We start from the raw sequence: 23,073 nt of genomic DNA, 5'->3' as shown, positions 1-23,073 counted from the left end.
CGGTCGCTTTTCACCCTTCCCAAGCCAAATTAGATGTGTGCGAGCCGGAGCATACACCACCTAATATCATTCCAGCTGCGTTTCTGTTCTTACAGTCGGCACGCCAAGTGGAAACTAAAGGGCTACAGAGCTCTTAGCTGCGGAATGACCAAGCCAGTCCTACAGTGTGCAGAAATTGCCGCCATGTGAAATCGGTAACATTTCTCACAAAATGTGCCGTATCTCGCAGAGCTGACAGATTTTTCAAACATTTGATCCCTGTGCAGCAAAAGCCCTTACTTAAATACCAAATTTTAGCATTGGATTGGTATAAAACATTGCATTCGACACCATAAGCCTTAAATGATATCAGAGCTTGTGCAAATGTTTACAGAAGTAAATCGCAATGATTGTTTTAGGTCAGATGGACTAATGATCTCAACAGTAAATACGTCTTCTTTACGTTGACGTGAAGAACGTTACATACATTGCATCTCGAACTCAAAAAAATTAGGAACGAAGCCACAATGTAACATGCGTGTGGGGATGGCGCTTTGGCCTATTACAGAAACTGAAATGACACTGAGGAAACAGGGGAAGATGGCGTCAAAGAATCGCTATCCATAATCGCCGTCTCAGAAGGAAGGGGCTAGTGTCCGTAGTACTGCACTCCCACCGCATTCACAGCTCGAAGCTTGTTATTTCCTTCTGCCAAAAATTTCTTCTGTGTGATTCCTGGTCTTTTTGTTATTTGAAGAGAAAGAATACTACCAGACACAATCTCCGGCATCTGAAACAAAGTTGCACTGAGGTGATTTTTTTTCTTTGAAGGTAGGGCCCTTAATATAGGGCTTGGCCTTTCATTTCGCAAGTCTCCCCCACCTTCCCCATCACGTATGAGGTAATTGTCTTTGAATGCCTGGCGCTTATTTTAGGCCAGAACCCCCCATGTGGAGGGATATTTTCACACCACATGAAATTCAGGAAGCAACTGGGGGACGTTCGGTGGACTGGTACTTTCTGTTGATTGTGAGACGGCATAAGAGTACACGTGTGTGGAATGCTTCCACGGCCGTTTAAGATGGCTGTCGCAAGCATACAGAAGAACTTAATGCCAAGGAGGAGTGCATAGGAAATAAATCTCGCACATCTTGATTTGTTGGCGTGGTCTATGCAATACAAGTGTTACATAAACGTACCGGAGTTATACATTGGACACAACGGGCGGTTCTAGATTAGTTTTAAATTGGCTGAGAATTGCACGCCGTGCATTCGAAACTGCACTTGTAAGTACAGTACCGGCCCTGTGCTTCCGTTTGAGTGCTTTATAGTAGTGTTGGAGTTAATGTTTACCCATCCAGCTGTGCTTTTTACTGAGAAGCAATTTTTTCCAGCCCATGTTTAGTTTTCTCGAATAATGTTTCCGTTGCCCGATTTTGTCGCGGGGATGTTGGCAGGGTCGATGTAATTCGTAGGCTTCGCCACGAGGCGTCTGTGTATACACCAACAATGTCTTGCACAAGCGGTATCGTCTCGCCCTGATGCCTTAGCGCGTATGCTCAGAGGCGCTCGTTACGCGCTAGTCCCATCACTTTTGGATATTTTGGTATCCATGAACTTTACAATATCCCACACCACCCTTACTTCCTCTAAAATTTGGACCATACAACCGTCGTTTCAAGCCTCAAGTATATCTAAAGCGCTTCCCATGTAACCTGTGTACAACTTAAGGGATGTAACTTTTGACCGTCAAAGGAACAATTGTGTATATGGATGGCAGACATATTATACTTTGCAGTTTTTTCACCTTCGCATGTTCTGCCAGACCAGCGATTACCAATAAGCGCTTTTCATGAAACAGTTTCCAACATCCACCACTGGTGGTTGTTAACGCTGTGACAGTGTGCGTTATGTTGACCTGTTAGGGTATCAAAGCTGACACAGGTTGTGTAGCGACGTTCATTCCTATCCCGCAGCACAGTACTTTAAATCTCAGAATGTTCCTCAAGCACCTAAATGATCAATCGAAGCGGTGCCAAGAACTCTGAAAAAATCGACGCTGCTAATGTCTCACGACTTAGTTCAGATTTGACATCCTGGTCATTGAAGCTGTACCTAATTGCCCATCTACAATAGCCTTTTACAGAAAAAGTCCCATGTCAGCCTTGTGGAAGAACTCCCGCAACTAAAGGCGCGCACAGTGGCATTAGGCATTATCTCTTTCTCTTTTCTCCCCGCGCGGGGCACCTTGAGCAATCTTGGTGACGCTACTGGCGATGCCGCGGACCCCGAGCCCCCCAACATAAGCTGTGACCCACGGTGGCGATCTGTTTAAGGTGAAGGGTAAGAAACTACAAACGGTTGCCGTCAGAGCCCAGCTCAAGCTCCGGTGGATGGGCTCCCTGTCTATTTACCAGGCAGGGAGCTCTGGGACCTCTCTCGGTATCAGGGTAACCCGAGCGAAGGAAGTGCCCCCGTCCTCTGATTTTGTACTATAGCATATGGTATTTTCGCCCCCCCCCCCCAATGTGATCAGTCCCTGAAAAGGGGCCACACCGAAGTATCTTTTCCCCCCCTGCCATCCTTAAACTCTCCTGAACCGGAAAACTACTATCGATTTCTTGTTATGGAATCTCGTCATACAGCCCATTCTCTTGCAGCGACATCAGTTTTCTGGATTGCAAAATATCTTTAAGGCATAATTGGGAAATCTTACAAGCCTAAAAACAAAGGACTGGTGAGGTTCTTGTCGTGTAAACAACAAGCAGCAGGAGATAAAGCTCCTACCTCAGACACGAATGGGTGATCTCGACATCAGGTTCGCACCCCACCGGAGCCTCAACAGCTCCCAGGGTGTGATCTCTGAGCCAGTTCTGCTGAATGAAACACATGCAGATCTCCTTGAGGGATTGCAAGATGAGGGCGACACGGCCGTGCGGCGCATCAATATCCGTAGAGACCATAAGGAAATCTCCACCCACCACATCATACTGACCTTTGACCACTCGGCACTTCCACAACATATCAATCCGGGGTTTATCCGGTGCTCCATCTGTCCCTACATCCCGAACCCATGGCGTTGCTTTAAGTGCCAGCGGTTCGGGCATGGTACAAACTCCGGCCGCGGCAAAACTACCTGTGCCGATTGCGCCACACAGGACCACCCCACTGGCAATTGCAACTATGCTACCCTCACTTATGCTAACTGCGGACGCCCACACGCGGCTTACTCCAGAAAATGTGAGAAATTTCAACCCGAAAAGAAAGTTATCAACATAAACGTGACAGAGAAAATGTCCTTACCAGAGGCGCGAAAGGTTCGCCTATTTCCCCCTGGGGAGGTAAGCCGACGCAGCTCGCCGGGGGGCGGAGCGGCGTTTGGTTTCGGCAGGGTCCCAGTAAAATCGGACTTGGTCCCGCCGCCTCTCCACGCTCCCCTGGGTTGTCTCAGGCAGCCAAACCCGTCGCCACACCGCTCGCTGAGGCAGCAGCAGTAGTGGTGCCAACCACTTCCGTTGGGACCGGTGCCGCTACCGCCCCTGCCTCGCCATCTTCTCAGTGTGTTGGAGGGTGCCGAAGGGATGGATACCGAGGGCCCCGCATCGGCTCACACCGCCACCGCACCGCCAGTGCCGCCTCTGGCGCTCCCGACGCCCTCAGCGGTGGCGGGTCAAACGAAGGGCCCCCGAAGGGGTGCCAAGTGATTCCGAGTCAAGAGATCCAAAGAGTCAAAAGATCCAAAGAGTCAAAAGGTCCAATATTGGATCTTTTGACGCGTTGGATCTTTTGACTCGTTGGATCTTTTGACTCACTGTGGACCTTTCGACCCGTTGGATCTTTTGACTCGTTGGATCTTTTGACTCGTATTGGACCTTTTGACGCGGCTAAGGCGAGTCAAAAGGTCCAACGAGTCAAGAGGTCCAATATTAGACATTCTGACTTCTATCTTTTGACGGGGCTAAGGCCAATCAAGTGATCTAGTCTCTTTATGAGCCTCACCTTGGCGTACTTTTGTTTGCTATGGGCCAAGATTATAACTCCGTTGCCTCTTCGTTTTCCCTACAAGGAGCGTGTTCATTCGTTCTAAGCACCAATTTCCGAGCCATATATGCTAGTTTTTCTTTCAAGTATATGCATGTTGCTCTCATACAAAAATACGTTTGCGTCACGGGCATGGGAAATTATTTCAGTGGTTAAGCGAACATTGACAATGCCATTTACCGGCTCCGGTCTTTTCAGTACAGGGCGTTTCGGTTTCGGGGCCTTTCGGTACACGGAGCTTTCGGTACAAAAACATATTCAAGCGCGCGTTGTAGGCAGCAAGATGTGTGCGTCGGAGCAGTTGTAGACACAAAATCGTACTTATTTAGTACTCGTGTTCTTGCTCGTAATTCTGCGTTATTTTAACGTAGTGAAAAGGTCATGCGGCCTTCCCAAATTAAGCACTATTTATCTGCGGACTTGTTGCCGTAATAACTGTAGCTTTGAGATAATATTATTGTTGCGCATATCGCTTTCTTTTTAGCGACTTATTATCACCATATCGCTGTTTAAAAATCAGTGACGCTAACAATTTTTTTCCACTTTCGAGTACATGTGATAAAGCTGCGTAATTGATCGCCTTCGCTAGGGGATAGGAACCAGTCGCTTTCTAACTCAATCACAAACAACTTGTAATTTTTTGGCATTTTGCATACATGTGCTCTTCTGTTTGCTGGTAACACAACGCGCATAATGCCTTATTACGGATGCGTTACCAAGGGCACCTTCTCTACCTCACCGGACGTTTCTGTTCAGGCGTCACCCCCATTTCCAGGAAATCGGTGTGTTTAGTGTGTTTGTGGTTTGAAATGCCCAAAGGCATTGTTAATGCTTTCTGTAGCATACATAGATTTAATTTGCAGAAAGAAGAGGTCATTTGTGATTTTCGGCGTTCTTCCTCAAAGCATACCGGCCATACTTTGGCCGTGGCTTTGTTCTTATCCGAGACCAATGTCAGCATCAGCTCCCCACCGCCTGTAGCTCTCTAGCTGCACAAAATGGAAAATGGAAGCGAAGCCACACAAGCAGGGGTTGGCACTACACTATCGAGACTGTAAAAAAAGAGACACGCGGACTGCAACTAGCGGCTTCAGGTTATCATGACGTACTTCAACTCAGGTCGCCTGGAAACCTAGTAACCAGCTTCACAAAGGGTAGCAATGTAGCACGGCTATTCGAACTCTTGATTTTTTTGTGGGTGTAATCATGAGCCATATAAGGGTCATTTATTTGATGGATATTGACTTTGATAAACGAGATGCAAGAACATTTGTCCGGAATATTTTCAGCAGCAATCATACAAGTCAGCGCAGCGTAGCCGAACATGAGCGACATGTGGTCGTGGCTCCTCGACATCGCTGAAGCTCACATTCTACATAAGCAATAACTACCAAAATATTCTAATGTAACAGTATCAAATGACAGAGGAGCGAGAAACGAGAACAACCTGAGAAAATAAACAGAAATAAAAACAAGCTTGATGAATGGAGTTGTTCATAACGTTCAAATTAGCCACGGCTTCATTCGGCGCGCCAAGTGCATATCTTCTACATTTAGAAGTGAAAGTACAAGTATGGGAGCGAAAATAACACTAAAAATGCAATAAAATGACGCAGTCTATAAATTGCACACCCTAGCCATGGCTCCGAAGGTTCTCATAATTCGTCGGACCTTCTGACGCGGTTTCGGAATTATTGGACCTTTTGACCCCTTGGATTTCCTGACTCGTTGGATCTTTTGACTCGCTTTGGACCTTTTGACTCATTGGATCTTTTGACTCTTTGGACCTTTTGACCCATATTGGACCTTTTGACCCGTTGGATCTTTTGACTCGGCTGTCACGTGATTATTGGATCTTTTGACTCTTTGGACCTTTTGACTCTTTGGATCTTTTGACCATAAGCGGTGCCAAGTTTAGGGGGCCTGGTTCGTCGGGCAGCCCTCTGACATCTGACGAGGAGATGGATGTCGGGCCGTTCCTGCCTGCAACGCAGCGCAAGGAGCGGACCCCGATGTCGAAGCCAACAGAGGGGCCGAAAAAGCCCCTTCCTGAAGTACAAGCCCCGAAAGACGACACACACACACACACACACACACACACACACACACACACACACACACACACACACACACACACACACACACACACACACACTCCAGTTATTCTAAAATGTAAATAATTGGAACAGAAAACATCATTCAGTGGAACTGCAGAGGCCTCCTTAAAAATCTTGACGATGTGTATGCGATGCTGCATGGCAATCAGCCAAGTATCATGTGTCTCCAAGAAACGCACCTCAATTCCAAAAAAACAAATTTCTTAAATAGGTACATGGCAGTCAGAAAGGACAGGTTTGGCTGCACACACTCTTCGGGTGGTGTGGCCATTGTCGCCCGGAAATCTTTAGCATGCCACCATCTCTCTTTAAACCCTGTCCTTGAGCCTGTAGGAATCCCTACGACAATATTTAATAGGCTGATAGCGGTATGCTCCATTTACATCCCCCCTGATTTTGCACTTCTGAGCTCTGATTTCGAGGAACTGGTTGACCAACTGCCCGAACCATACATTCTGACTGGTGACCTAACGCGCAAACTCTCTTTGGCGCTCCTCCCGAAAGGACTCGCGAGGTCGCCTGATAGAGATGTTTTTTACATCCTCTGGAGCATGCCTTTTCAACAAAAAACAGCCTACATACCATAACTTAGAACACAATACATACTCACATCTTGATTTGGCTATTGGTTCCGCAGTTCTCTTTCCATGTCTGAGTGCGGCGTGGGCACGGGCCTATATGGTAGTGATCACTTCCCCACTTCAATAACATATGTAGGTAAAGGCCCAAGCAGTCCATCTTCGGACAACAGGTTTAATGAATCACAAGCAAAATGGAGTACGTTCACAGACACATCTAAACTACACCACACATATATAAAACACCTACACGTGGAGTAAGCCACCCAACTTATCACGGCCCACATCCTCGACGCCGCCGAAAAGTCCACTCCCCAGGCCTCCAGTGCGGCCCGCCACCCAAGGAGGCCCTGGGGAACGAGGACTGTAGGCGGTCGCGAGAGGTCCAGAACAAGGCTTGGGGTGTCCTCCGCTGGTACCCCACGCCAGATAACCTCATGTCTTTTAAACGGGCAAAGGCGTTTGGGAAGCGAGTCCGTCGTGAGGCGAAAAGGGAGAGTTGGCGCACGTTCCTATCTTCGATCAATTCATACAAAATACACTTGCAAGGTATGGACACGAATACGCAAACTTAATGGACGACAGACACACAGCATGCCCCTTGTCAGCACTACAGAAGACACACTTGAAGACCAGACTAACGCGCCCGCACACGTCCAACATGTGTCCAGTTCAGCGCACTACACCAACACTTTCATAAAACACAAAACATCCTGTGAAAGGAAGTCCTTGCGAGATAGTAATAGGTCGACTTCATCTTATAACACCCCTATCTCACTTCATGAGCTAAAGATCGCACTCAGTACTTGTAAACCCTTAGCTCCAGGCGCAGACAACATTACATACACTATGATACAACACTTACACGCAGAGACACTTGAAACCCTCCTTCTCCTCAACAATAAAATATTTCTTTCGGGGCGACTTCCGGGGTCTTGGAGGGAGGCCATCGTAGTGGCCTTTCTGAAAGAGGGGAAGGACCCTTTTTCTCCCGCAAGTTATTGTCCCATCGCCCTGACAAGCTGCCTGTGTAAGCTGCTCGAGATGATCAATAGGTGACTCATGTACTTCTCAGAGTGCAATGGTCTTCTCGACCGCTGCCAGGCTGGCTTCAGGGCGGGGAGATCCACCAACGATCAACTGGTTGCGTTGGAATTGTATGCAAAAGACGCCTTTATCCATATTTAGTTTTGCATAACAGCCTTCTTCGATATGGAAAGGCCTATGACACGGCCTGGCGGTTGGGCATCTTGAGTGACCTCAAGTCATTTGGCGTTTCAGGCAACATGCTGAACACCCTCGCTAGCTACATGTCGGCAAGAACATTTCGAGTGAGGGTTGGCAGTGCACTTTTCAATGTATATGTGCAGGAAAATGGCGTTCCTCAAGGCGGTGTCTCGAGCTGTACACTATTCATTGTTAAGAAGAACTCGCTCCGGAAGGCATTGCCCCCAACCATTTCTTGTTCTATATATATAGATAACGTTAAAATATCTTTTACGTCTTCTAACTTCTCCATTTGTGAACGCCAAGTCCAGCTTAGAGTGAACAAACTTGCTCGCTGGGCGGACACAAACGGTTTTAAACCGAACCCTGGAAAATGCACTTGTGTTGTTCTCCGGAAAGCGCGGGATACACGCGGATCCTGATATCTGTATTAATGGTCTAGTAATTCCTGTCACATGAGAACAGAAGTTTTTAGGAGTAATACTCGACAGTAAACTCACGTTTATCCCTCCCTTGAAACAGCGCAAACACAAATGCCTAAAAACAATAAATATTTTTACAGTGATGTCACACCTATCCTAAGGTGCTCATGTAGAACTCTTTGAACGTCTGTATAATGCTCTGATAGGATCCCGACTGGACTATGGCAGTGTTGCCTATGGGTCCGTGACTAAAACATCTCTGAAAATACTGGACTCTGTGCTGCACCTCGGGCTACGGCTTCCATGTGGGGCTTTCCGTACTAGCTTAGTTGAAAACCTCTATGTAGAATGTGACAAAGTAGAGCTTAGAACGTCAGCGAAAATACATGTACCTTCTTTATGCTTTTAAAATCTCATCAATGCCTAACCATCCTTTTAAGCCAGTCTTTTGTGATACATCCATATCCAAGCCTCTATTAAACTGCCAAACTATTTCTTCTCCGTTCTCATACAGCGCTGGAGAGGAAGCATCAGAACTCTCAGTCTCCTTTTTAGATACCATGAAAACGACTCTTACGAATTCTATAGCCCCATGGCATTTTCGCCCTATACAATGTGACTTATCTTTTACACATATCGACAGAAACTGAGAGCCAAGAAGTGAGATTCTGCAGCACTTGTTGCCAATTCAACACAAATACAACTGTGCAGAATTTTATACTGACGCCTCAAAAACTGCACCACTGTGTCCTCTTCTGCTGCGCACACACCCAGCTTGAATATTAGTAAAACCATGAATTTGAATACTAGTATCTTCACGGCCGAGGCCCACAGTATACTTCTTGTTGTGAACCATATCCTTCAAACTAAAATTCCACAGTGCGTAATCGATACTGACTCCTTGAGTGTTGTGCGGACGTTGTCAGCGCAAAAAACTTCTAAAACTCATGTAGTCAATCATCCGATTACCACCATTATATCTTTATATGCGTTAGGTCTCGAAGTCACCGTGTGCTGTGTGCCAGGTCACTCTGTGATCACAGTGAAGGAGACCGCAGATCAAATGGCCCCTGCTGCTGCACTTAGTACGACAGTTGACATAACAGCAGTAACATACATCGACATGAAGTCACACATCAGAAAACAACTTCGAAAAACCTGACAAACACACTGGAGTGGACAGACAGACAACAAATTACACGTAATAAAACCACACTTGGGACCATACACCACTGACACACACAACAGAAACAGAAATTGCCTTTGTTAAGCTAAGGATAGGGCACACACATGAAACGCACTCGTATCTGCTCACAGGGTATTCAAGAACTGTGTGTAGCAGGTGCAGAGAGGCCCTATCTGTAGTTCACATGCTCATTCAATGCAAAGCACTTCACACAACACGACGGAAAACCTTCCCACAACTGTACAGACTACACATCCCATTACAACGAGTCCTTTTACTCTGTGACGATCCCATGTTTCCTGTCCAGTCTGTCTTCAAATATTTAGCAGAAGCAAAATTTTTAGACCTAATTTCATACCACGCATAATCACAACCTGGCCTTCTACACCAGTCATCGTCATTGTATTTTAATGATTCTACTTTCACTCTTGTTGAGTGATTTTAGTGTTTTGACCTTCATCTTTCATAATAACCACTGTTTTGGCGCTCTTTGGCCCAGTTGGCATTGCGCCATCAACATCCGACCATCATCATCTTTGTCTTTTCCGGTACCGCCCCATTTCTCCCTCGACCTGAAGTCGATAGAAAGGTGGTTGACGCATGTGAAATATGTAGCGCCACTATCATCTGGGTCGTTGCATCATTAAGTAACAAAACGCTACATATAATTAAACGTTGTGGTTCTTCGAAATGCCAATAAAGCACTTAATTTGTTCTCAACGCACCACAGCAACCGTGTGCATTCTGCCCCCATCAGACGCCTTTATAGAATCGACCCCTTTTCACAGACTGTTAAAGGTTTCCATGGAAGGCATAGTCACTACGTATATTGAACGAGAAAGAACGCTCATCCAAGAGCTCTGAATAAACAAATTTCGCCTTAGTGGACTCGATGTTTTCTCACTCAGTAACCTGAGCTAATTGGACCATGTAATTTCATTCTTCCATCTCTTTTCTCTTCCAAGCGCCGCGCATTCCGCGGGGCACTCCTCAGCAACGAGCTCGCAAGGCGTCAAACACCGCGTCTGAACTGTTCCTTCTACGGAAAGGAGGTTCCCTCCAAACAGCAGCACATCGATTCTGTTGGATAAAAGATAGGGGGGTTCTGCGACAAGTAGTAGTGACTGACCTGCGTGAGTTAGCAGTACATAAAACAGAACTTAGATGCTAATTTTCGGTATTGGCAGCCGCACACTTCGCGTCTATGCAGCCTGCCTCACTCAAGCACTCCCCTGTTAACTGTTTGGTGTGGAATGACGTACGCGTAGTAAACCGTGTCTACCTTTGACGCAGTAACGGGTAGTGCTCGTCTCGGTTTGCCTTTTACCATGAGGTCGCGTGCGTAGGGCTCCATGCTCTCCTCACGGTCGTCTACCAAGTGAGAAACAAGATTTTTTCCACTCCCAGCAAAACACTTTGCCTTGTCACAGTTAAAACACGTAGACGGTTTCTGCGCCTCAAATGCCTTCTTTCGGCTCTTGGCCTCCGCGTCCACGTCTTGTGGCGTTTCATGATCAGTTCCCCTTTCCAAGGCTTCATTTTGGCGGATGTTGACTTTCTGCTGGCAAACTGCACCTTTCGGCCTTGGTCTGTAAGCACTGTACCTGTAATCTGTGTGAGCGTCTTGTGACACAATAGCGCGGAGCGCGACGGAGTTCAGCTGCTTTTTCTGCCGTATTTACGTGCGCCTGTTCCTGCACACCGTGCCTCACATATTCCCGTAACATGCTGTACCACTGCTCAAGCCCAAAGCACACAATCACCTTTTGGCGCTCACCCAGAGCATTCTGGCTGCTAACGTATAACTCCGAGTATTATTCACCCTCAGTTTTCTCAGACCCACCGAATGTCTGGTGAAAGACCTAAGTTGACAGCCTATACATGCGTAGGAGACGACTTCACTTCGTGGTTATATTCCGCTTCCTTTCTTGGCAAACTGTCATCACGTCCGACGGTTGACCTGGCGAAAGCGTAAGCACGCGCTGCGGCCATATGTCGGTGAAAAAACCTGAGCCTTCTCGCTTGTACGCTACATATTGACCAAAGAATACCAATGTCTTCCGCTTACTTTTTGATTGGCTTAAGGTCAGTGATTAGTAGCAGAATCCTCTTAGTCGTCCCGGGGCGAACGCTGCAGCAACTGTAAAATTCAGTGTGCTATGATTCGAGCTCGAGCAGTTTCAGCACGATTTCCTGTTCTAGATTTCTTTCCTTCTGGCGGAGGAAAAGTTATTTTCAGTCAAGGTCATGTTCTGGCCTTTTTTTTCTTTTCTCATTCCAGTTGTACTTTTCTCTTGCTTTTCTCGTCGTCGCTCGGCCTCTGCAGCCTCACGTTGTGAAGTATCCCTTTTGATAAGTTCGATGCATTCCGACAGCTCATCATTGCCAGCACCAACGGTGAAATTAGCCTCTTTCCGTTGTGGCTGCCTTAGCGGTGCGAACCATGTAAAGCCAAGTCTTTTGCCAGCTCCAACTGTGTTTTTTTATACCCATTTAAAAATTCCCCGCATTTCCCTGAGGGGAAGAATGTGAAAGTGCGAATGCACGAGTTGAATTTGCGTGGTTCGGTAATGTTCGCGAAAGAGAGATCACACACACACACAACTACAAAGAAAGAAAGATGCATTTAAGCGGGTGCATTAGCCCTTCTCACGCCCGATTCCTGGCCAATCCTCCACGTGGGTATGTGCCATGTCAGCGGCCAGGCAGCGCGCGCCCATCTCCCCCCGTTGCCAAGGAAGACGAGGAGATTCCTGGCCAATCCCCTACGTGGGTATGTGATGCGGACATCACCGGTGGACGCAGGTTCAGGGTCGCTTAAGAAGTGCATTGCACTTAAAATATTGGTTGTTTCAAGTGCTGCTTTCCCACTGAATCAAAATTGTCAGGTGCGAATAATCCACGCGACAAAAACGCACGTCGTACAAGCTATCCTCTGAAGCCTAGCAACATTTGTGACGAATACTTGTGCCCTCATCATTTACCGCGGAGAATTCTGCACTTCATTCATTGTGGAGGTTTAACGCGCCGTCACTACACAGGTAATGCGGCGGCCGTAGTGGAGGGCTCCGGATTAATGTTGACAAACTGGGCATCTTTAACTTGCGCTAAACTCACCAACACACGGGCGTTTTAGCTTTTCACAGCAGCAGGAAAGCAGACACCGCGGCCCGGAATGGGACCCACGTCCATGGGGTAAGCAGCACAACGCCATAGTTACTGAGCCACCGCGGCGGTTTCTGCAAAGCTCAAATCTTCCTGGAAATCAATAAAGTTGAATCCGCGCCGCTGCACCAGTTGTTACACGACGAGGCGTTAAGTGCAGCCCTTGCTTTGTCGAGGTAGCGTGACTGGCGAGTGGCTTGCGGGAGACGTCCTTCCCTTCCGACAACGAAGGCAAAGCTCAAACGTAACTGTTCAATTCATGACGCGTATATAAACGATGACACCGTAGCCCACTGGCGTGCAGAAGCATGACCACTCAAACCAGCAGAGTAGCTTCCTGGAGATCTGTCCCTAAAATACTGCACCAGCACGTGGAAAGGCGAGCATAAATACCAAAATACCCAACGGTCAACAGCGTCAAGCGTCTTGCGCGCTGCCCCGAAAGTACGAATACACAAAGCACACAATACACAATACACCAGGTCTTGTGATTTGTTTCCCGGAAGCAGATGGATGGCGTGCGGAAGTGGGGTGGGAGAGTCCGTTGCCGCGAGCAGAGGCGACAGGCGTAGAAGCAGTCGTTTTTAGAAAACTTTCTTGAAAGCGCCTATAGACTAGACCCAGTTTCTATTGGTTCTCGCAGAGGCGGCAACCATGCCTCTCAGGCTCCAGCTTCCGCGCAGTACCCAGGCCCGGCTTGTACTAACATGAAGGGTTCTGCTGTTGGCTAGTCCCATCATTTCGGGATATTTTTCGTATCTATGATCTGTACATCCCTCACCACCCTTACTTCCTTTAATTTCCGCCCATAGAATTGTCAACGACTCACACACAACTTTCCCGCCCTGCACAAATGTTGGGCCGCACAGGGGAACAGGTGTAGCACTTCGGTCATCTGTAGTAATGTCTTCATAAATTGCAGAGGTATTTTGACTCCATCGACTCTTGCTGGATTAACAAAGCCTATAAACAAACAAAAAGGCACCGTTCTTCCATGCACAAGTGTTGCCGAAGCTCGGTTTTCCCCGCGCTAACGAATGGCGATGACCCGCCGGCAGCCACCCGAATTAGTTTGTCGGCGCTGTGATGGTCGAGCTCCGCAGTCGGCGCAGTGAAGCCAACTCTAAGAGGTGCGCATCATACGACATTTTATACAAAATGGCAAATATGATGCACAGAGGAAAACGGAACATTTGGATGGATTTTTCTACTAATGAAATTCTTGTTAATGCACCAGGAGCGCTCCATACATGCCCTATCGACTCCACACTCTAATCTCTTAATGTGTACAAAGCACTTTTGTGGCCCTTTAACCAATGTTCGATTTGGTGTATGGAGTCAGCATTTGCGTACTTTTCACAAATTTCAGTAAGTGAAATATTACTTAGACTATTCAATTATCGTTAGTTTATGTGCTTCGACAATTATTCATTCAGTGATAATTGAAATGTGGATATTTTTTCTTCAATCGGTCGCGTACTGAGTGAGTGAGTGAGCGAGTGAGTGAGTGAGTTGTGGTCTGTATACACCAAAAGGTTCTTTCTTTATTCTGTCTTTATTGAGGGCTGGCTACGCAGAACGGTGATGTCTGGAACGAAAACAAGAAAGTTTGCCTCCGTGTACTTCGAGACCTCGGCATGGGAAAGTCTTCCGCTGTTGGTGGTATCCTGGTAAGTATATCACTCCAGTTTCTTGTGAGCAGCAGAGTGGTCTCACAATGATTTTTGTTTCTTTATTTCCTGCCATAAATGCATGGAAACGGTTAAGTACAGAGACAAATGAATTTGAAGCAGTCATAGAATGATTAGATAAGGTTCTGAAGCGTAGCTTGATAAAGGTCGATACGCGATTTCACCAGTAGTAATAGTCAAACCGCAATAAACCATGTCCAGCTGGTCTTTTGCAGCGCAAAACGCCTGTTGTTTCTCTCTAAAAGATGATGCTTTTAATGGCACTATTTAAGTGAATTATTTTTGTACAAAATATTAGAAACACAAAAAAATTTGTTTGACCTCCTCGCGTTGCGGCCTCAGCACACGTGTCTCTGGTGTTTTAAGCTGGACGCGCTTTTAGATGGAAAGCATCTCTTAGTCGACCCTCCATCGTCCCTCGGCGTCCGGCATCCGCACCTCTGCTCCTGGTTCCCCTCTCCACGCCAATTTAGATAACGCCGCTCTCCTCCTCGCCGCTCGGCTCGTCTCGTGACGTCTCAGGAAGACACCGGCAACCCTGTCACTGCAGGAGCCCTACCCAGCTGTGATAACGCCGCTCTCCTCGCCGCTCCTCCTCACCACTTAGCTCATCTTGTTCCGGCTCAAGAAGACACCGGCAACACAGTCGCTCCAGGAGCCCTTAAGGGGGAAGCGTGCTCGTCTCGTGCCAGCCCACGAAGACACCGGCGACACTGTCGCTCCAAGAGCCATCTCATGGTTGGGGCTATGTCCCTCCCTTTTTGTTGCGCCGTCCACACCCCCACTGCACATGCGCGTCTCTCCTCAATTATACTGTCCTCCAACTGTATAAAAGCAGGTGCGCGCTCTGCGCGGCGTTCAGTCTGCTCTGAGACACCGCCTGCGCCGGTTCTGCTCCGGTGTGGAACCTACACGGAACCCCCATGCTTTGCATCACCACATAGTTCCCTTCGGGGAGATGGTGTAATTTTTTTACTTTTGGTGTATTATTCGTGATGAAAAAGATTGAAAACCGTTTCGACTCTGTAAAACGCCGACGATGGTTGAACGCGAAGATTTCTCGTGACGTATTCTTTGGTTGTTACCTAAGCTTTCCAAACCGCCTCGACCATGTCGAAACGGTGCGATCGAATATGCGTCGGCTTCATGAGGCGACGGACCCAGGTTCGATTGCGGCCAATGGAAGTATTTTTTTCTTTCACTTTGCCGTGTTCACAATATGACCCCTAAAGTCAGAACAATAAACCTTCGGTTTATTATGGTTACCTGACCTTTCTTAAGCTCTGTTGCCTGCCTTGCGGTGGTAACATTCTGTATTTCTGTTACGAGGACAGCTAGAAACTACATTTACACGGTCTTCGGGACCCCGGTCAGCGGGTACAAGGTTCAGTTAAAGCAGCAACAAAGTGCGAAATGAATAAATATATTTTTGCAATATAGTATAAGAGCAATTAGCCCAAGAAGAATAAATTGGCCGCCTATCTGCTCACTTCGGTGCTAATGTCGTAAAAATATGGTAGACTGTTGCGGCTTGTCTCACGTTAATGTCTGACTTCTCTTGCACGCTTTTTTATCAGTTTTCACTCATCCCATGATACACACGGCGATGGTTTCCGCAAGTCAATTCAATTTTGCTGTGTGCCACAGCTCGCGCCATCTACTAGAACATTTTGCTGCCTTTAAACTTGAAACACGGCCACCCGAGGGCGCCGGGAGCGCCTTTTGTATTCCAATAGTTAAACAATTTAAAGGCGTGTTTTTTTTCTTTTCCAATCACAAAACTTAATCAGACATCCATTTATAATATAAAAGAACAATTCAGATACAGATAAGCCTGCATGTAGCGAACCCCTCTCATGAATTCATTGATATAACAAAGTTTTTTAATTATCCATTGTAAGCCCCTTTGAGGCACATGTGTTTGCGACCTCTATGCAACAAAGGCGTTGCGACGGTTAAATTTAATGTAGCATATTAGCTTCGCAATGACTCATGGTACTTCGCACTTTTTCTGGAAAATTGGCTGAACAAATGCACTAATTTAACCAATTTCGCCCGCACCGCAAACTAACGTGCGTCTCTGGGTGCGAGTGCTGTGCCGGTCAGGTGCCAAGCTTTTGGTGTGTACCTCCTGGTGCTGTGCACACCTGTTCCGGTGTAGTCGCGCGTCTGCACTGCTTTCAGAGGTATAGGTTCGTCGATGATTTGTTCGTGTCTGTTCAAGACAAGCTGGCAATCTCAGGTGCCGTCTCTGAAAGCAAGAAAAATGAACGTGGTATTCCGGTACAGTGCCACAGCTAGCAACCTTTCAAAAAGTTTATTCCGCCGAAGAGCATCAAGTTCCCGAAAATACGCCCTTTCAGCATACGTTTTGTCCATAAATATGATTAAGACACCGACCAGTGTCAAAAGGCAAAATTGATACTAAACTTACGTTTGCGAATACAAGGGTCATCATCATCATCATCACCACCACAACCAGCCTATCTGCGCCCACTGCAGGGCAAGGCCTCTCTCATTATTCTCCAATTACCCCGGTCCTGTGCTAACTGCGACCAATTTATCCCCGCAAACTACTTTATGTCATCTGTCCATCAAACTTTCTGCCGCCCTCTGCCACGCTTGCCTTCTCTAGCGATCCACTCGGTTACAACGGTTATCTTGCCTTCGCATTACATGCCCTGCACTTGTCCATTTCTTCTTCTTAATTTCTACTAATATGTCCTTTAAACACGTTTGTTCCCTGATCCACTCAGCTCTCTCCTTGTCCCTAATGTTACACATATCTTCTTCAGTTCCATTGCTCGCTGAGTCGTCCTCAATTTAAGTTTAACCCTCTTAGTAAGCCTCCAAGTTTCTGCCCTATGGATGAGTACTGGTAAGATGCAGCTGTCATACACTTTCTTCTTCAGGGAAAATGGTAGGCTGCCATTCATTATCTGAGACTTCCTGCCGAATGCACTCCACCCCATTCATATCCTTCTAATTATCTCTGCTTGATGGTTGGGATCTGGGTTCACTACTTGGCCAAAGTAGAAATATTCGCTTACCACTTCTACTGCATCAAGACCTATCTCAAACCGCTGTGCTGTCCCAAGGTTATTGATCATTACTTTAGTTTTCTGCATATTAATTTTCAGGCCCACGTTTCTTCTCTGTTTGTCAGTGCGGTAAGCATGCTTTTTATTTTTGTCCTCCGAGTTACTTAGCAAGGCAACGCCATCCGCAAATCTGAGGTTACTGAAGTGTTCTTCGTTAACCCTTACTCCCATTTTTTACCAATTTAATGTTCTGAATACTTCTTATAAACATGTTGCGAATAACATTCGAGAGATTGTGTCTCCTTGTCTGACGCCCTTCCTTATAGGTATTTTGCTGCTCTCGTTAGGAGGATGATGGTAGCTGTGGACCTGATCGTCACCAGGTTCTTTGCCCCCTTTCATTTCTTTCAAAGCCTTTCTTACTACTTCTGTCGTTACTGGTGGGATGTCTAGCTCCTCTGAACTACTCTCTCGTTCGGCATTATTCAGGATGTCCTGCCAACTTTACATATCCTATTGGAACTTCTCGGTTATTATGACTTTTTTATCCATATTTGTGGTGACATTCCCTTGCTTGTCTTTACGTGCACACATTTGATTTTTCCCCATGCCTAAACGCCTTTTCACTGCGTTCGGGCTGCCTTCGTTCTTTACAGCATATTCGATCCTCTCCATATTATACTTTCGTATGTCAGCCGTCTTAGGCTCATTGATTAACGTCGAAAGCTCTGTTAGTTCTTTTTCTATCATCCGCGGTGGAGATTTTCATGCTTTGGCGTTTCCTAATTAGATCTTTTGTGTCCAGGGAACGTTTACCAGTATCGTGTTTAGCCATCGTGCCCCCGATTTCTACTGCCCACTCCGTGATAATGCGTGTGGGATTTTCACTGCCTTACTATGTCGTAAACTCTGCTTCCTCGGTAGGACCTGAATATCGGTTCTTTAGCGCCATCCAGAATTCTTCAACTTTACGTCTTACTGTTAGCTCATTGATCGGCTTCTTACGTACTAGCTTGTTGCAGACCCTCCTCAAATCTAGCCCAATTCGAGGTCTACCATACGGTGGTCACTACACCTTACCCTTCCGAGCACTTCCACATCATGCACGACGGCAGGGTTATCGCATAATATGAAGTCTATTTCATTTTTATGCTCCCCATTCGGGCTCCTCTCGCCCACTTCTGGCTCTCCCGTTTGCAGAAGAAGGTGTTCATGATGCGTAGATTATTCCGTTCTGCGAACTCGACTGGTAGGTCCCCCATGCTATTTCTAAAGCCCAGACCAAGGTTACCAACTGCCTTGCCTCCAGCCTGATTATTACCTACTTTAGGATTGAAGTCTTCCATGATTACGGTATACTGTGTTTTTACTTTCGCCATTGCCGATACCACATCTTCATAGAAGCGTTCAATCAGCTGGTCGTCGTGGCTGGATGCAGGCGCGTAGTCCTGTACCATCTTGAGTTTGTACCTCTTATTAAGCCTAATTACAAGACCTCCTACCCTTTCGTTAATGTTATAGTATTCGTCTATGTTGCCCGCTATGCTATTATTGACTAGAAATCCCACTCCCAGTTCTCTTCTGTCCGCCAGACCACAGTAACATAGGACGTGTCCATTTTTCAGCACCGTAAGGGCTTCACCTGTCCTCCGAACCTCCCTAAGCCCTATTACATATTCATTCCCTGTACTCGTACAACATTAGCGTTTCATCCTTGAAAGCACAATCTGGCTTATCACCACTTTCTGTCCGCCGCCATATCGCCACCCTTTCCCTCTTTCACAAAATTTTTCATTCTCCACTAAATGTAGCCCCCTACATCCTTCCCCCGACATACATTTCACACCGCACCGGCCATCCACTTAAGTGTCCCGTTATCGTACCAGAACTGTCACCTTTTCCGCTTCTTTTTTTCCCCGTGCAGCCAAAGATTGGAACGACCTTCCCTGCTCCATTGTTTCAACCACCTGCCCATTAAATTTCATAGCAAATGTCAGTAGTCACCTGTGTTCATAGAACTAATGCGTTCAAATGTGTATTTTTCTCTATATCCACCCCTTATGTAATACCCCCCAGTGGGGTCCTTAAGGAAATAAAAATGAATGAATGAATGAATGAATTTTATGGCCTCTAATTTCTCTAGCAATACCTCCAGAGTCGCTTAGTTCTCGTGTTAAAAGTTGCCAGGTTCAGACTCCAATGGCGGCCTGTCCAGCACCAGGGATTCTTAGCACTCTCTCCTGCGTCACAGGTCTGACCACCGCCGTAGTCAGTTGCTTCGCAGCCACTGGAGACTGAGGGCAGTGGATTAATTGGCGTATTCATGAGAGGCTGTGGCCATTACTACACCAGAGTGGCCAATCCAGGGTCACGCCGCACCCGAAGCCTTATTCTGCAATTCCATCAATACGCGGATCTTTTTCTAATTCGGTGGAGCTGCTGACCAGCTCCGACCTTCCACACCAGCGACAATTGGTGGAGAGGGCACGGACGGATGGCTAGCATAGCCCAAGGCACCCCGGAATAAGGAAGCCTCCCACCAGGCGGGTGCCCTAACATCATCACCTGGTCTCGAATAAAGTTTATTCATCATCACCGGTTCGAATTGACCGGCACCGGTATTGGAACCACGATCCTTCTGCATGCGAGGCGGATGCTCTACCTGTACGCCACTACTGCACTCCTAACCGCAGCGGTGGCCTAGAGGTACAGCATCCGCCTCGCGCGCAGAAGGACCGTTGTTCGAATCATGGTGCCGGACAATTTCCACCATTAGGAGTTTGTTGTACTGCACGCCACGAAAGAACCGTCGGCTGGTAGAGCTAGAAAGATTTGCTTTAAAAAACCAAGCGCCATATCATACAACCTTCGCCGTATATGTCAGCACCTTGGCGGCTCCTTTGCCACAAGTTAAAGAGCACGTTACAACCACTTGGAATAGCGGGGCAGAATGCTACTGCTGCCTGGCTGCCTGAATGCTACAACAGCCTGCCTGAAAGCCGTGACGGCATTTAGCCACGCACACTGTACATACCCGATGCAAAATTTAGTCGTACGCCGCTGGAGAAAGAAAATCCCGAGAATAATAAGCACAGTCCCCCGCACAAGAACAACGTCGCATTCCATTCCGAAGCGAACGCGTCCACAACACACACAGACACAACCTCGGTGGCCGGTCTGACGGTTAACGTTCGTTCCGACAGTCAGCGACGTCTGTTTACAAATAAATCTCGAAATACACTTAGGACTTGTCAACAAACTTCAGAAAAAAGAAAACACCAGGCATATTAAGGACAAAATATCAATACAAAAGTGGAATTTTCACTGTTCGTTGGTTTAAAAATGTATGTCTGGTCGATTTCTGCGATAACAAAAAATAACCGGGGTTCCAGGTCCAAGAATACCAAAACATTCCCATAGATGGCGGTGAGCAGTGCAAATGCGGCAAAATCCAGTTGACCTATGCAAACCACCACCGTGCTTATCGTGGAAAGAGAGAGACGGGAGAGGAAGGAGCGCCACAGGCGGGTCGGGAGAGATGAGAGGCATTTACATAAGAGATACCATAAAAGCTATCCTCTTTCAACGATAGTTGCAGCGAAGTGAGCACGTATGCGGGCAAGTTTTCTGTCACATTTTTCTTGTACCCTGGCGGCTGTCGCTGTGAATTTTCTATGCATTCGAACCACTTCAGAACCTAATACGGTCCTCTTGTCAGCTACTATCACGGAGGATGGGACATGGAACAAAACGCGGAATGGTACTAGCAGAAGAACATAGGTACTCGAAACCTGAGTGTTAGCAACTCCTCATAACGTGGGAGGTCACCGCGCCACATAAATCAGAGGTCCTATCTGGGTACATGAAGTAAAAGATGTTCCTTGAAACGAGTAAATTTTATCATTGTAGGCTCTACATAACGCCTCGCTTTCGTAACCTGCTTCGCGGGAATGATATTTAACAGGAATGGCCACCCTGGTGTAGCAACGGCCACAACCTCCCATGAAGGCACCAATTAATCCACGGCTCTCAGTCTTCAGTGGCTGCGAAGCAACTGCCTACGGCGGTGGTCAGGCCAGTGACGCAGCAGAGGGTGCTGAGAATTCCTGGTGCCGGGCAGGCCGCCATTGGTGTCTTAACCTGGCAACGTTACACGAGAACAACGTTTAACACGAGCGACTCTAGAGGTATTGTTAGAGGAACATGGGTTTTTCGTGTACGGCTTATATCAATTTACTCGTCGACACATCATTCACAGCAATACATATCTATTCCCAGGAGGAGTTCCAGACTGCTGCGGATAAGATCGCCGAAGCCGAAGGCAAACCAGTGCACGTCTACAATGTAATGCTACCCTGCGCTTCCAACAATATCTCGACGCTTCTGTATGGACAACGGTTCCCGTGGGATCATCCCATTCGAGCCCACGTGGACAAACTAATCAAAAGCCTCGTGACAGCTCTGCATACCGCTGGCCTCTACCAATTCAATCCAACATTTTTTACCATGATCTTGAAAAAGCTTCCTGGTAGCCGCCTCAACAAATTGGTAACCAGGATTGACGACATCACCACGTTTACGAAGTAAGCCTGATCTTGCATTCTTAGCTTTTGAGTCGCGGTATGTTAGACGCACTAAGTTGGCTCTAGCAAAACTTGTCTATTTGGTAACTTCACTGCGGGACCTCTGGATACTCCAACTGCGAAGACCAGAGCGGAGCAACACGACGGTGCAGGATGAGTCTTTAATGAAATGTGCTCCATACGGGGAGAGCCGGGGCAGCCACGAGGGCAAGCGACAGCTCGTGACTAGCAGAATAAAATAGCGATGGTTACCGTCGTCTGCAATAAGGGGTGAGGTAGAGGAATTCACATCATTCACAATCATCATTTAAAGCAGTTATTTTGACATGGAAGCTGCCATGTTTAGTTTTGATTCGGACGCTGGGTTGTTTGGGTCATGTTCTTGCCTTTTTCCTTTCGGTTTATGCAACATGATCCGATACTCGTTTCGAAAAATTTCACCACAGTGCCAGAGTCACTCAGACGACATGAATAAGGTACTACCTGTTATTGTTAGGAACGTTTGTAAATTTCGCGTCCATCACGCACGCTAGTACTTTGCACTGTGCATTACAAACGAAGCTGTCATCAGAAAGCAGAGCGATCGCTGCCCCCTGCACATTTTTTTTTCTTTCATTAACCCGATGTTTAAAGCAACCAGAAAGCTGATATTTTCTAATAGATCCTTGCGTTGGTCTCCCTATTAGTCTCTATAACACGACCGTTCTGAACTCTTTTTAATCAAACCCTTGAAGACAGGCATGATTGTGTCTGAAAGTGGATAGGAAACACCTTAAGCGCAATGGGAAAGAAGACTTTTGGGGTCGTTCCATCAATAGCTGTGAACTGTGACACAGTAGAATTCTTTATTGAAAAGAATAACACTACAAGTTTCGAACAATAGATGCAAATGTACTATGGGGGATTTACAGTAAGCAGTTTTTTTCCCTTGGATTGGATTGTACTTTTTCGCATTATTCAGAACTTTTGATTCTGACACTGTTGTCTTGACTACTGGTAATTGAATAGTTTTTTTTTCTTTTCTTGGATTGTGCCTGTGCCCT

At 46.8% G+C, this 23,073-nt stretch overlaps 1 protein-coding gene across 1 annotated transcript in view; it reads left to right on the top strand.

Moving 5' to 3' along the window:
* The first annotated feature begins 14,277 nt into the window (after nt 1–14,277).
* LOC144166516 (cytochrome P450 2C3-like) overlaps nt 14,278–23,073 on the top strand; it is a 35,498-nt gene continuing 26,702 nt past the window's right edge. The window contains exons 1-2 of the mRNA XM_077696024.1: nt 14,278–14,385; nt 21,726–22,030. Coding sequence (XP_077552150.1) covers nt 14,353–14,385; nt 21,726–22,030 — 338 coding nt within the window. The 5' untranslated portion in view covers nt 14,278–14,352. The remainder of the gene's footprint in view (nt 14,386–21,725; nt 22,031–23,073) is intronic.

Source organism: Haemaphysalis longicornis, unplaced genomic scaffold, assembly GCF_048455015.1.
Source record: "Haemaphysalis longicornis isolate Haplotype H1 unplaced genomic scaffold, Haemaphysalis longicornis Haplotype H1 scaffold_174, whole genome shotgun sequence".
Lineage (NCBI taxonomy): Eukaryota > Metazoa > Arthropoda > Arachnida > Ixodida > Ixodidae > Haemaphysalis > Haemaphysalis longicornis.
This window is presented reverse-complemented; position numbering and strand designations above follow the sequence as displayed.